Here is a 13272-nt window from a genome sequence, read left to right on the forward strand (position 1 = left end):
GCGTGCAGAGGCAGGATCTTAACCACATCGTCATCATACACCACAAAAATCCAAATACCTGTGCATGAATACATGAGAACATGCATATGCACGAGAGGAACATTTTAGATTTTGAGGTGTGATGGCATTGCCACTGCTTTGGGGAGTGGATGCTTTCATAAAAGTAATGACAACCAAAAGTGCAAGCCACGAGATGTTGCGTGTATGTGTGCGCGCTTTTTTTTGTCAGCGTGAATGAGCGTGACGTGCGCAAACACACGCTCACCTTTCACTTGGGTCTCGTAGTCCGCAATGATCTCTTTATCCTTCTTGAACCTGGATGAGGACATGATGCTCCTGCTTGTATGGCTGAGAGCCTGCAAGTCGAGCGCTCCTGTAGCTCCGGCTCCGCGTTTCTTGCAGAGGCTGCAGAACCTTGCGACGTTTCCTCGTTGAACAAAAGCGCCGTGCACTTCGTGCGACAATCGTTGGAATCAATGGGGGGAGAACACTCGGGTCCGATGTTGCATTGCTCTCTCTCTTTTTTTTTTTTCTTTTTTTTTTCCAATTTAATCCAACAGCGAGCGGGTGCTGGTGAGAGGAGTTAGCGTGAGAAACAAAAGCCACAAAGGAGCGACAAAGTGGACATGTTAACGGGGGGAAATGATGAGGAGTCAGCTCCTTGTCCCCTGCGTGCGACTGTGAAGAAGATCACATTGATCAGACGCAGCGCGGCTGTCTGACTAATTGAGCTGCAGGCAATTTAGAGGCGAGAGAGAGAGAGAGAGAGAGAGAGAGAGAGAGAGAGAGAGAGAGAGAGAGAGAGAGAGAGAGAGAGAGAGAGAGAGAGAGAGAGAGAGAGAGAGAGAGAGAGAGAGAGAGAGAGAGAGAGAGAGAGAGAGAGAGTCACGTGGTCGATCTGTTCACGTACATGCACGCAAAAGCCACTGCACATCAGTACATACCTGATGGACCTACCTACGCCTTGCATTTGAAATATAATTTAATGTAATCATAATGTACGTTTGGTGGTATTTATTGAAGTGTGCAGGATAGTCAAAAATAAACTGAAACTCTGATTTTCAGTGAATGCCCAATAAACAGAAATAAAATTTGAATATGCACCATCAAGTGCCCTGCAACTGGCTGGCGACCAATTTAGGGTGTAGTCCGCCTTTCGCCCAATGTCAGATGGGATAGGCTGCAGCACCCCCCGCGACTCTGCAGGAGAAGCGGTGTTGTACAAGGATGGAAGGACTTTTTTTTTTTTTTAATCAAGCAGAACCTAAGGTAGTTAATGTTAGCGCGATAGGCGTAACACTGTTGGTACGATGCCTCTCTCTAGTGGAGATAAAATTAATAATAAAATGAAATATATTTTAATAATTATAAAAAAACATTTCAAGCACATTTTGCGTGGTGATAACGAGTTTCTATATCATATACATATTAATACCTACAGTAAAGCCGATCATAAAAGGTTATTTATTTTCGTAATAAAATCTGTTGTATTGTGTAAGTGTAAAACCGGAAAAATGTGCCTTATTTCCGTCAACAACAGCATCAACGTGCAGACACGCCTGCTCGTGTGTGACTACGTCGATTTGGCAAATTTACCAGCAACACGCTTCAAAGATTGTTTTCAGCATCGACGATTCTCGACGGTGAATTCATTGCACTGACACGATTATTGGTGAAGCTAGCCCTTTATTACATGAGTCGGCGTCTTGATTTTGCCGTGACAACTTCCTCCTAGCATTTCAAAGCTAGCATTAGCCAGATAGTGTAACTTGTAAAAAAAAAAAAAAAAAAAAAAAGCTCTACAGTACAGTAGCATTTTAATCTTGTCAACTGCAAATATTTTTTTTATCCGCACTGGAAATATAAACTGACTCTTCTCTATAAGGAAGTATGGATTAAAATAGGAATGTGTTCCACCTATATTGAGAACAAATAGTTTTACACTTCCCACACGTTTCAAAGACATAGTGATTGTCTTTGTGTTCGTGATTACTCTTACAAAAAGGGCCTAAAAGTGCATTGTGAAAACGCCATGGATTATCAGATAAATATCAAGCTAGAGTGGGGAAATGCTGGATCTATGTATCACTGAGTCAAAAACTCGGTTATTAGGAAAGTAGTAATTAATATTTTGTCTAACAGACATTCCCTTCATGTCTCGTGACAGGATACCCACGGCCATGTTCTCCTCTGAAGATGGTCCCGTTGAAGTCGAGTCCATCATCAGCGCCACCATTGGGGCGACGGTACCCACTGGGTTCGAACACACCGCTGCAGAGGAGGTTCAAGAGAAGATTGGCGTTGAAGCGCGCATAAGCAAAGACCGTGGTCGTATTTACTTCACCGTTACTACTGACAAGCTCTTCCAGGTGAGATGGATGATGGAGGGGGGGGAAATGCTGTTGTTTGCGACACGCCTCTGACAGCTAAATGTGAATTGAATGTCCCCTTAGGTTCATCAGCTGAGGTCCGTGGACAACCTGTTTGTGGTTGTAGAAGAATATGATCAGTACCAGTTTAAAGAATCGAAGGTAACAGTCACGTTCAAAAACTGATGCGGTACTGGTACAGTGTCGTTGTTTCAGTTATCTTTGATATGGCAGAACTGTATTTAGGGGTAAAGTCTTGAAGAGTCATTTAACAGACCCCATGTCAACTTTTGGACAGTCACTGTTTTGATTCTCTTTCTGTAATACCCTATGGTGCCATAAGGTGGTGCCAAAGTTCCATTTTATTTAAAAAAAAATATTGCATTGATGGCCTTTTAGTGCTAAGACATTGTATTAGAGAAATGGCAACTAAAGCAGGAAAAATTTGAAACAAAAAAGGAATTGATAATTTTGTAGCTGATTCCATGTTCAGATGTTTGACCTCTGTCAAATAATATTCTTTTGGATCCAAAATGTTGGATTCATCATATTTATTCAGGGTTGCTGTTAACAAAAACAAAATGTTTTTTTTTTTTTTTTTTATCCAGGACGAGACACTGGCAGAGCTGCAGCAGCTTGCTTCCAAGCTCCCATGGACCAACGCCTTGGAGGTGTGGAAATTAAACCGCACTTTGAAAAAAAGAAAAAACCAACGTAAAGGAGCCAATGGCACCAAAGTCAAACCCGGCGACGATGTCGGAGACACAACCGTGGTTGAGGGCGAGTCGCAGGAGCAAACAGAGGGAGCGCCTCCAGCTGATGACCCAAACACAACAGAAGAGGCACCTCACGCCGAGACCAGCACTCAGGACTCTGAGGAAGCAACACCTGACGCTAAAGTCATGAAGTTCCGTGTGACTTGTAACCGGGCCGGTGACAAGCATAGCTTTTCCTCCAATGAAGCAGCTAGAGATTTTGGTGGGGCGGTGCAAGAGTTCTTCCAGTGGAAAGCCGACATGACCAGGTTTGACATTGAGGTAAGCGAAGAACTAAAATAGGAAGTAGTCTGCCACTCGCTGCAGTTTATCAAATAGCTTTTTTCCCCCCCTATGAAGCGACTTAAAGTAGAGCGGAACTAATTTGATTTCTGGGCTGTCAAATTGAATTGCACCGTGTCATTCGGCGAGTTGTTGATAATATTTTGGTTAAGTCACACGAGGCGTGCAAAACGCTCTCCGTGTGGTGCAAAGTAATTTCCCCTCGCTGCAAACTGCTACCACACTAATAATCGTATGTCAATCAAAACTGAGCACTATTTCTATTTTGAATATGAATAGATAGATGTTGAAGTGGCTGATGAGTGTATTTGATTGACCACTGAGCCAATGCCTCCTTTTTAGGTCTTATTAAATATACACAATACCGAAGTGGTGATTGGCATCGCACTCACTGAGGAGAGTCTTCACAGGAGAAACATCAGCCACTTTGGACCCACCACACTCCGGTCTACCTTGTGCTATGGCATGCTCAGGTACAGTCTGCCATCTTAACTACTAACATTATTTAATTAGATGAACTTGTTCTATATTTATTCAAGAGTCCAAAGGAAATGTTTTCCTGTCTTCATTTTAACCTAAACTGTGTAATATTTCAATCAAAATCTAGTTGGCTTTGTGTATGTTGTGTAAACGAAGAATATAAAACAGTGACGAATGAGTGGAATAGAATGAGTTTTAATCCAAGCAGTTCGTTTTTGTGCCACAAGATGGCGGAAGTGAGCTTTGTACTCACTGCCAAGCAATTGAATAAACCACATTCTGCTGTTTACGTTGTACTTTACAAAGGGATTATTATATATAACTATAAAATGTGTATACCATGACATAATTTATAAACCTTATGTACATGCAAGTATTTAGGCTGATTAGAGTTTATAAGATCTCAAACAGGTAGATACATGGCAGTGAAGATAGCATGGTGCTTGACTTATCTTGTAAATTCCCTCAGGTCATCTCCTTTTTTGTTTGTACTCATCTGATTATGTGCTGACAGGTTGTGTAAACCTCAACCATCCGATATTATCCTCGATCCAATGTGTGGGACTGGAGCAATCCCTTTGGAGGTAACAACACAGTTTGGAGAAAATAATTCATTTAGACAATGGTTTAACTTGCCGTCTGGTGTGTTTGTGCATGTGTGCGTCTCCAGGGGGCAATAGAGTTTCCGGCGTCGTTTTACATTTCTGGAGACAACAATGATATGGCCGTAAACCGCACCGTCAACAATGTGTGTCACATTCAAAAAAGGAAGGCGGAAAAGGGCAGGTGAGCATCATTTGCATTTATTTAAATCCGATGGATGGATGGACGGACATTTTCCATCACTGCAGTCAACTATCGCAGCTGACCTTAGGCGAGACATGCTACAAAGTACCTTTAGTTTATTTACTGTTTCAAAATGAGCAAGTCACAAACTGGTGGAAAAGGCAGCTTGTAAACATGGCGGGCTCTGTAGTTAATGATCCCGCTAATGACTGGGCGTGTGAAATGCCACTAAATTCTTGAGGCTCCATTTTCAAGGTTAAAGAAGTACTCACATTTAGGTGTTGCAAATTGCTTATTTATAGCCTTAACATAGCATTCTTTTTTTTAAATTATTGACTAAATAAGGTATTAGCTAGTTTGAAACTCAATTTGGGGAGGAAGCATTCTTTTTTTTAAATTATTGACTAAATAAGGTATTAGCTAGTTTGAAACTCAATTTGGGGAGGACTTGACAATTGTTTTGACAATATTGTAATGAAGTGTCTGTGTTTACAGTGCCCCTGGGCTGCCCATTGACACTGTCCGCTGGGATTTGTGCAGTTTACCCGTGAGGTCCAGCTCAATTGACATCATCATCACTGACATGCCCTTTGGGAAGAGGTATGGAATCAAAGCACACACAAAATGCTGTGTTGAAAGTCATCCTAATTGGGGGAAATAAGTCATCTTGCTTCAATGAGATGTTTACTTTTAAAGGATGGGCTCCAGGAAGAAGAACTGGGACCTTTACCCATCCTGCCTGAGAGAAATGGCCCGCGTATGCAAACCAACCTCTGGGAAGGCTGTGCTGTTGACGCAGGACAAAAAATGCTTTTCAAAGGTATCATCCTTCCTGATTATGGAAAGTTGCGTCACTTATTTTGTCGACATGGCTTCATTCCCGTCTGCATGACCTCCTACAAAATAATCAATCTGTGAATCAGAAGCCAATGTTTTGCAATAGTCTTTCTCGGTTTTAGCCTGCCGTATATGTCGGATGGTTGATCACAATTTTTTTTTTTTTTTTTTTATGTGCTCTGCAGGCCGTGTCCAGAATGGGGGGATTGTGGAGGAAGCAGCACACTGTTTGGGTCAATGTTGGCGGTTTACACGCTGGAGTGTTCCTGCTCAGGCGGACCGGCGCCGTGTTTGGCCAAACTCCCGAAGATGTGTATGAATCACAAGGGATGACACGAACGCAAGGAGACCAGGAAGACAGTCATCGTTCTTAGATTGCAGTTCCCATCATATATATGTTGGATCAACATAATATTGGTTGTCTTAGCTGATTTCATCAACTGTTTATTTTTTTTAGTTTTCATGTCAAGTGGCCAAGTCTCATTTTTCTGTACAGCCAAACCAAAAAAAAAGGCTTTTTTGACTTCACTTTCTTCAAATTCAAGAGCAAACAGTAACAAATTGGTTCTCATGAGTCTGCGCTGCCACATTTACTGTTACCGCCTTAAGTTGATTTCATCACACTGAAACAAAGGTTATCGCAGATGTTTTTGTTGCATCAATAAAAGAATAGACAAAAAATAGCCACTGTCGGAAAAGTCCCAATTTGGACATATCTTCAAAGGCTTGGTCTCAGTTTCTCTTGAAATTGCACAAGTCATTGTGTCGATAATCTTGACTGACCAGTGTGTGAGACATATTGCTTAGTAAATAATTAACTTTTGAGGCAGGAAAGAAAAATTCACCGCAATGGAGTAAATGAAGATTTGCATGTTAGGGCACGTCGGTCTCACTTTGTACAACCCTCTCAAAGAAGCAAAACTACATTGTGTTAAAACACCTTACACTGTGAACGAGATTTAAAAAAAAAAAAATCCATTATTCACACAAGGACAATTTAGAGTCCTCAATGTTAATGGAATGTTGGACGAAGCTGACGTACCTGGAGAAAATCCCCACACACAAAAAAAACCTGCAAAACAAAAACCAAAACTGACACTCCAGAATCACTCCAAAGGTTCTACAAGATCTGGCTTTAAAAACACAAGCAATAGTAAGAAGAGAAAAAAAAAAGCAAATTTAAGGCAAAATCATCTGGCAGAAACAAAATTGTAGGGGGGAGTTGGCAAATTCCTTGAACCAAGACAGGAAAAATAAAATTCGTACCATATGAATCGTTTTTTGAAAGTTGCAGTGTCTAATAAAGACTATTAGTGACTATTTCATTTAGGCAAAATCAAAGTATTGGAAATTTAAAGCGGGAGGGAAAATGTGTGTTTTAGCGTTAGATGTGGGCAGGCGGTACTTTACTATAGCGGAAGCGCCTTTAAAACAAGTGACAGCCCGCGGCACGAGCACACACGCTCGACAACGTCAAGGGCAACTTCCACACGAGATGATCTGGACTGTCTTCCTACTGGTTCAAGCAGTGCTCCTCTACCTCCTCGTCACACACAGATCCAGGTTGGAGTTGTTGTTTTTTCCATCCGAACTTTGACACGCTGTTGCAGCGCTCTGATTTGACTTTATGCTTTCAGGTCCGAGAGTGATCCACCTCTTGACAAAGGTGCGATCCCGTGGCTGGGTCATGCGATTGAATTTGGAAAAGACGCCGCCAAGTTCTTGAATCGAATGAAACAGAAGCATGGCGACATCTTTACAGTGAGTACACTCCACTTTCAAATAGATATCTGTAACAGTATTCCAAAATAGCATTAAATACAAATGGATATTACTTTCAGGTCAAAATAAAATCTTAAATAAGATTATACATGGGACTGGGATTTCTTTATTGACAATACTCCTACAAGAAAAAAAAATACTTTTGTGAAAGAACTGTTTGCTTCACATGAATAGAAAATACTTTCATGTCTTTTTGTGGCTTTGACATCTGTGTGTGAGATTCTACACGTGAGCTGTGGCCCACAGCAGCTTCTGTGCATGTGCTCTCACAGTGTTTGTGCTTCACAGTTCTCTCCACATTTAATACATAATTGTAGAAGTACTCACTAAGAAAAACGTGTTGCGTCCAGGTACGTGTCGTAGGGCGCTACGTGACCGTGCTGCTGGATCCTCATTCATACGACTGCGTGATCAACGACAGCGACTCGCTGGACTTTGAGCGCTATGCCGATGTGCTCATGGAGAGGATTTTCAAATTACGCCTGCCGCATCGCCAACCCTCGCGCACAAAAGCGCTGATGAAACAGTACGTTTTCATTTCCTTGCTCCTCCTCTGCCTGAGGTCATGTAGCCTTTTCATGTACATTTCCATTTCTGATGGGTTTGTTTCTTATAAACACTCCCGTTGTGTCTTAACCTTTCTCTATTTTTAGAACTTGTGGTTTCACGTTTGCTCACTTTGAGTTCATCTGAATAAAAGTGAACACCCATTTAGCCCCGCCTTGTAATAGGGGAAATATAAAATATATTTTAAAAAGTATTACTATGTTTAAAAAAAAAAGAAAAAGGGAAAAAAAAAGAGCACTTGCTCCAAAAACATTGTACAGTGATTTTATAACGAGCGCCGGTTTTCTTTCATTCTATACTCGAGTAGAAATGTAGAAATTAAATCTCAGTGTTATAATAACTGAGGGAAAATATAGGTAGGGCAAAGTCAATAGGTCGAGCTACATGATTGTGAGAGTGAGTAATTTCCACATTATCACAACGCCATCAATCAGGAGGTTCTCAATGTCGCTAACCCGCCTTTGTTCCACCGCAGGCATTTCCGAGGAATGAATTTGGCCACCTTAAACGAAACCATGCGCAGACACCTGGAGGCCTTGCTGAAAGCCGAGATTCCTCCGAACCAGAAATACTGGAAACAGAAGGAACTCTTTGATTTCTCATACGGCCTTCTCTTCAAGTAACGTATTTACCTGAATTTTTCCTGGTATACTAGCTTGTTGTCTTTTTTTTTTTTTTTCTTCTTACTACTTCAGTGATTGCATGTTTTTTGCAGTTGTGTTCCAACATGCGCTGTATAAACAAATCTCGGACTTCACTTTAGCCACTGCTGCATACATACCAGCCTGCATTGCTTTGTTTGTAAACATCCCAAGATAAACTTAGGATGACTCCACTTTTAAGATGACTTGTTTGATGACTCCTTTCCGTTCGCCCGCATCGAAATGCGGCTTGCGTGGTAAAAGTAAGCAAACGTGTGACGTCGGGCCATGAGGCATCCGAGACGTGTCCAGATGCGCAAGCGCCGAGACACCCCATTGTATGGGCAAATGAGTGGAAAAATACCTGAAGTTTAAAAAGATTCCTGAATGTCTTCTTTTTTTTTTTTTATTTCCAGGGCGGGTTACCTGACGCTCTTCGGAGGAGAACAGAATAATAATGGTGCCGATCCTACGAGTGTCTATGACGAGTACCGCAAGTTTGACAACCTCCTAACCAAGCTTGCGAGAAGAACCTCAAAGCGAGGTAACCGCCCATTAATAATGAAGTAGTCAATGGGAGGTGCCGCCTCCATTTATTGATTGCTGACTCATTGGGTGCGCTTGACTCACCTCTTACCTGCAGTCTGCTGCCTTGACATTATCGCTGTACTTGTTTTCTGGTTTCCATAGCGAAGTTTCAGATTGGAAATACTGTGCAGTGGTTGTTGATCTACACCGAATTATAATAACTTCCAGTAATAACTCAAGGAGGCAATTAAAGCAAGCAGCATTTCGAATTTTAGATTTTAATTTCCACAATATTTTTCCATTTATTACATACATTATACAATAAATTTAAATTCCTGATTCAAATCATATTTTCAGATTGAAATGAAATCAAATGTAAAGAATTAAACCGTTTTGGCAACAATTTATGCTTCATTCAGCGCTTGTATCAAAAAGATTTGCTCTCTCAACACAAAGAAGAAAAAAAAAAATCATCCAACAGCGGCTTGTTTCTTCAAAAACACAACAGAATGTGAGGGAAAACAAAAGGATGGAAAAAAGCCAGTTCAATATATTTCTTGTTTTGCTCTTTTGTTGTACCCACTGACAAGTCTTTGCCAGCTGTCTTGCTACTTTGATGTCATCTTGTTTACTGAGCTCACACAGCTATCTGAAGTGTTGATTTTCTATCAGTGAAGAAGCCCTTATGACTTTCAAAAGAGAAATGTAATTCTTTCACAGATGCAGCCAATATATTAGAATATCATTGAAAGTCTAGTTTTTTGTTTTTTGTTAACAGATGAAAGAAGGACAGCTCAGACTGCTCGTCACAGGTTGTGGGAACTTTTGACCCCAGCGGGTCAGACGGAGGACTCGGGGTCACACGCGTGGATTTACGCCTATAGGCGACATCTGCAGCACGAAGGAGTGGATGAGGAGATGCAGAAGCGGGCTGTACTGCTGCAACTTTGGGCCACTCAAGTGAGCGTGAGATTTGGATGTGTGTTGTGTCTAGGGAACATTGGAAGGCTGATGGAGATTAGCCGGAGTTATCTGCTTTATCGAATGAACTTGCTTGAACTTGAATTGCAGTACTCGGCTTCTCTCCACATGAGGGTACTGTTCACTTTCTGCTTTTATGGGGGGGAGGTCATAATTTTGCGTTCGTAATGTAGTCCATCTACTTGTGTAAAAAAAAAAAAAAAAAGGCTCTGGTAGAAGACTTTCACTCCTGTACTTAAGGCAAAGTAACAAACTACAGATGCTAAAATTTCCTCAAGTAAAAATGTGCTAAATCTATAACATTTTGTATGCATTAGTCGTTTTGCTAACTTAAACAATTTTTTGGGACGGAGTAGAAAGTACAGCTATCCGTTTGCAAATGTAAAAAGTCATTAGAAACTTTCTCAATAAAGTAGCTCAAAAATTAGTTAGGTAAGTAATTTTATGTCCAGATAGAATTGTCACTCCTCGCCCGAGAGGCAAACAAATTATCAATGAATAAAAGATCAATTCCAACTTTTCACTCAGCAATAATTGAGCTTGAGCGAGTGCCACTTTGGAGGCAAGTTCCGCTCGCATTCACCTAAACTCTCAATTCTGACTCATTCCATCTTGCCTCCAGCCCTGCTGGAGGCCCTCTTTGTATTCAACGTGTTGGTTTGATCAGAAGTCAACTTGGCCCCACAGGCAGCTTACTCATCATTTTGTTCTGCACTTGTCGCCTTCGTTTTATTTCCAACTTTTGAATCATAACTGTGAAGTGACGCTGAGTCACACTTGTACGAATCAGGCATTCATTACAGACATGCTATTTGAATCATAAAGACTATTTTCACACCAGAAATGGTGTTGATGAATTTGTAATAAATCTAAATTGCATTTCTTATGTTGTTTTTGCCTTAAGGGAAGAATTGATTGCAGCATTTATGTTGAATTTTCTTGTTTGATTGCGTTTGAGCATATTCACAAAATGACTTTTTTGTTACAAGTCACCCTGGGAAAAAAACAAATACTAATATTACAGTAAAACTCATTTTTATTATGAAACTTAGTTCAATAATATAATCATAATTGACTTTTAGAAATGATGTAATGTTTATTTCATGCTTCTGTCCAGATGGATGCAAACAAAAGAGGAGATTCTTGTCATAGAAGAACAATCTGTCTCTAGTGATGTGTTTTGATTGAAGATTTTTTTCCCCCTTTTTTTTTTCTTCTCCCTCGATTGTCGCATGTCACATTGTGCTTCTGTTTGCCTTTGCCAAACAAGCACCTGTGCTGTCGCTATGCAACAACTGAGTGAGACAAAAAGGACATTGTGGTCACTGCCCTCTTTATGTTTGCTTACAGGGTAACGTCGGCCCCGCCGCCTTTTGGCTTTTAGGATTCTTGTTGACAAATCCTGAAGCGCTGAGTGCTGTGAGGAGTGAGTTCAAGCAAATTGCCCAGATGGAAACATCAGGAACATCTCTTCTCCACTCCCGTGGAAACACTCCAGTTTTCGGTGGGTGAAAGACGACCGAAACGTTTCATTTCCAAGACCCATGAGGTCAGCAAAAATAATTTGCATCGTGTACGGTATTGGAAACAGTGCACCAATAAAACAAACACACCAAACAAATGACTCCTACTTAGCTTTGGGCTAATTAAAAGATACAATTGTGATGTATGACCACACAAGGAACCTCTGCTTTGTATTTTGTTGTAATTCTTCTTTCTGCCCTCTATAGACAGTGCCTTGGAGGAAACTCTTCGACTCACTGCTGCCCCCTTCATCACCAGAGAGGTAGTGCAGGAGAAAACCATCCAAATGGCTAATGGTCAAGAGTACCATCTGCGAAAAGGAGACCGGGTGTGCTTGTTCCCGTTCACCAGCCCTCAAATGGACCCTGAGATTCACCCAGAGCCGCAGGTCGGTACTCTTATTACTTGTGTAATTGTCCCCGCTTCATCTAAACATTTGTTGACACTGAATAAATAGAGACGGAGTCCTACAGTGGAAACGGGGGGTAATTTACGCCTCCTCAAAGTGTTTCTAATCTTCCGGTTAGCATTCGCATGAGAGGGGGGGGGGGGTGAACTCCCACACATATCTGACGTTCTTTTTCCCCCAATAAGAGGTCAGCCGTGCGCCTCTGAGGGATTAGTATGGCAGTGAAACAAAATCACCTCTAATTAGCGTGGGAAGGACATAGCAAGGTCACTTTGAAACTTGTAGTGACGCACACGTTGAAGGGGATTTGTCAACAAATCCGACGCGTCATTGCTGTGAAAATGTGTTTGCAGAAGTTCCAGTTTGACCGCTTCTTGAAGAAGGATGGATCGGCTAAGAGGGATTTTTACAAAGGAGGCAAAAAGTTGAAATATTACACCATGCCGTGGGGCGCAGGTGCCAATGGCTGTGTGGGAAAGCAGTTTGCCACCAATACCATCAGACAGTGAGTATGCTGGAATTAGCACAGATAGTCTCAAGACCTCCCATGATCTGACTCTGAAACCCATTTTGTGTCTTTTCCGTATCCTTTATTCAGGTTTGCGTACTTGGTGTTGGATATGGATTTGGAATTGTGTGACATCAACGCTCAGATGCCAGAAATAAACACCAGCCGTTATGGATTCGGTATGCTCCAACCAAAGGGAGACTTGTTGGTGCGCATGAAAGCCAGGAAGGCGAACTAGGTCTTTGTAATACTTGTATGTACATGTTAGCATAGTTATGTGTCAAAATGCCTTTTATACTTTTGTATTTTCTATTTAAAATTAAAATTTTATAATTATTTTTATAATTATATTTTTTGTATTTTTTAAATATTTAAGAAGAAATAAATGTGAAGTATCAGTCTTTTGTGTTTTACTGAAGACAGTGCTTTTTGATTCACCTTTTAATTTGATTTACATATTTCTACATTTTTTTTTCAATGGATAAATATTTTCTTATTAAGTGGAAGATTGCCACCCTCAACCCCAAATGCTCCCCCCCCCAAAAAAAAATTTGCTCAGAGGCCAACACTACGTCTCCTACATTACGTCATGTATGAAACATCACTGGTGATAATTCATATGAAGAGCAAAATCGTCTGTACTTTAAACAATGTCACAGTGACATACATGCCCACTGTTTGGAAAGCGAGTGGAAAGTTTCGATTTGTATATGACCCCCGTGGGAAGCTGCTGATCACTTCCTGACAACTGCAACATTTTGTGAGGCTGTGCTGATGAACACCATATGGAAATGTAAAATAC

The 13272-nt window shown here is 41.1% G+C and overlaps 3 protein-coding genes across 7 annotated transcripts in view; 2 read left to right on the top strand and 1 right to left on the bottom strand.

Annotated features, from left to right (window-relative positions):
* Positions 1-701, bottom strand: part of srgap3 (SLIT-ROBO Rho GTPase activating protein 3) — a 29486-nt gene extending 28785 nt beyond the window's left edge. For both annotated transcript variants that reach the window (XM_085923512.1, XM_085923513.1), the window contains exon 1: positions 266-701. In XM_085923512.1, the coding sequence (XP_085779638.1) occupies positions 266-329 (64 nt within the window). In that variant the 5' untranslated portion in view covers positions 330-701. The remainder of the gene's footprint in view (positions 1-265) is intronic.
* Positions 702-1513: 812 nt separating this feature from the next.
* On the top strand, positions 1514-6213 carry thumpd3 (THUMP domain containing 3). 4 transcript variants are annotated; one of them, XM_085924334.1, is made up of 10 exons: positions 1514-1643; positions 2168-2369; positions 2454-2531; positions 2978-3406; positions 3770-3900; positions 4422-4491; positions 4578-4693; positions 5189-5293; positions 5390-5513; positions 5716-6213. In XM_085924334.1, exons 2-10 carry the CDS (start codon positions 2181-2183, stop codon positions 5902-5904), a joined length of 1431 nt encoding a protein of 476 aa, XP_085780460.1. In that variant the 5' UTR covers positions 1514-1643; positions 2168-2180; the 3' UTR covers positions 5905-6213. The 4 variants fall into 4 exon arrangements, with proteins under 4 accessions (XP_085780460.1, XP_085780462.1, XP_085780461.1 ...); XM_085924336.1 differs by having other exon boundaries at positions 1541-1672; XM_085924335.1 differs by lacking the exon at positions 1514-1643 and adding an exon at positions 1707-1888.
* Positions 6214-6952: 739 nt separating this feature from the next.
* Positions 6953-12871, top strand: LOC147049247 (prostacyclin synthase-like). The gene is made up of 10 exons (XM_085924332.1): positions 6953-7093; positions 7168-7291; positions 7663-7838; positions 8355-8498; positions 8937-9064; positions 9827-10008; positions 11380-11533; positions 11760-11941; positions 12316-12467; positions 12561-12871. The coding sequence occupies exons 1-10, from the start codon at positions 7026-7028 to the stop codon at positions 12706-12708; spliced, it is 1458 nt and encodes a 485-aa protein (XP_085780458.1). The 5' UTR covers positions 6953-7025; the 3' UTR covers positions 12709-12871.
* Positions 12872-13272: the final 401 nt, after the last annotated feature.

Source organism: Syngnathus leptorhynchus, chromosome 11 (genome assembly GCF_054491065.1).
Source record: "Syngnathus leptorhynchus isolate UIUO chromosome 11, UIUO_Slep, whole genome shotgun sequence".
NCBI classification, from domain to species: domain Eukaryota; kingdom Metazoa; phylum Chordata; class Actinopteri; order Syngnathiformes; family Syngnathidae; genus Syngnathus; species Syngnathus leptorhynchus.

What these genes read in the sequence shown, in the direction of transcription:
- thumpd3 (XM_085924333.1), top strand. Translation starts at nt 2,154, where the DNA reads ATGTCTCGTGACAGGATACCCACGGCCATGTTCTCCTCTGAAGATGGT. An exon ending in TTGTGCTATGGCATGCTCAG is followed by an intron (nt 3,901 to 4,421) that starts GTACAGTCTGCC and finishes ATGTGCTGACAG; the next exon opens with GTTGTGTAAACCTCAACCAT. An exon ending in AGGAAGGCGGAAAAGGGCAG is followed by an intron (nt 4,694 to 5,188) that starts GTGAGCATCATT and finishes CTGTGTTTACAG; the next exon opens with TGCCCCTGGGCTGCCCATTG.
- LOC147049247 (XM_085924332.1), top strand. Translation starts at nt 7,026, where the DNA reads ATGATCTGGACTGTCTTCCTACTGGTTCAAGCAGTGCTCCTCTACCTC. An exon ending in ACAAAAGCGCTGATGAAACA is followed by an intron (nt 7,839 to 8,354) that starts GTACGTTTTCAT and finishes GTTCCACCGCAG; the next exon opens with GCATTTCCGAGGAATGAATT. An exon ending in TGCAACTTTGGGCCACTCAA is followed by an intron (nt 10,009 to 11,379) that starts GTGAGCGTGAGA and finishes GTTTGCTTACAG; the next exon opens with GGTAACGTCGGCCCCGCCGC.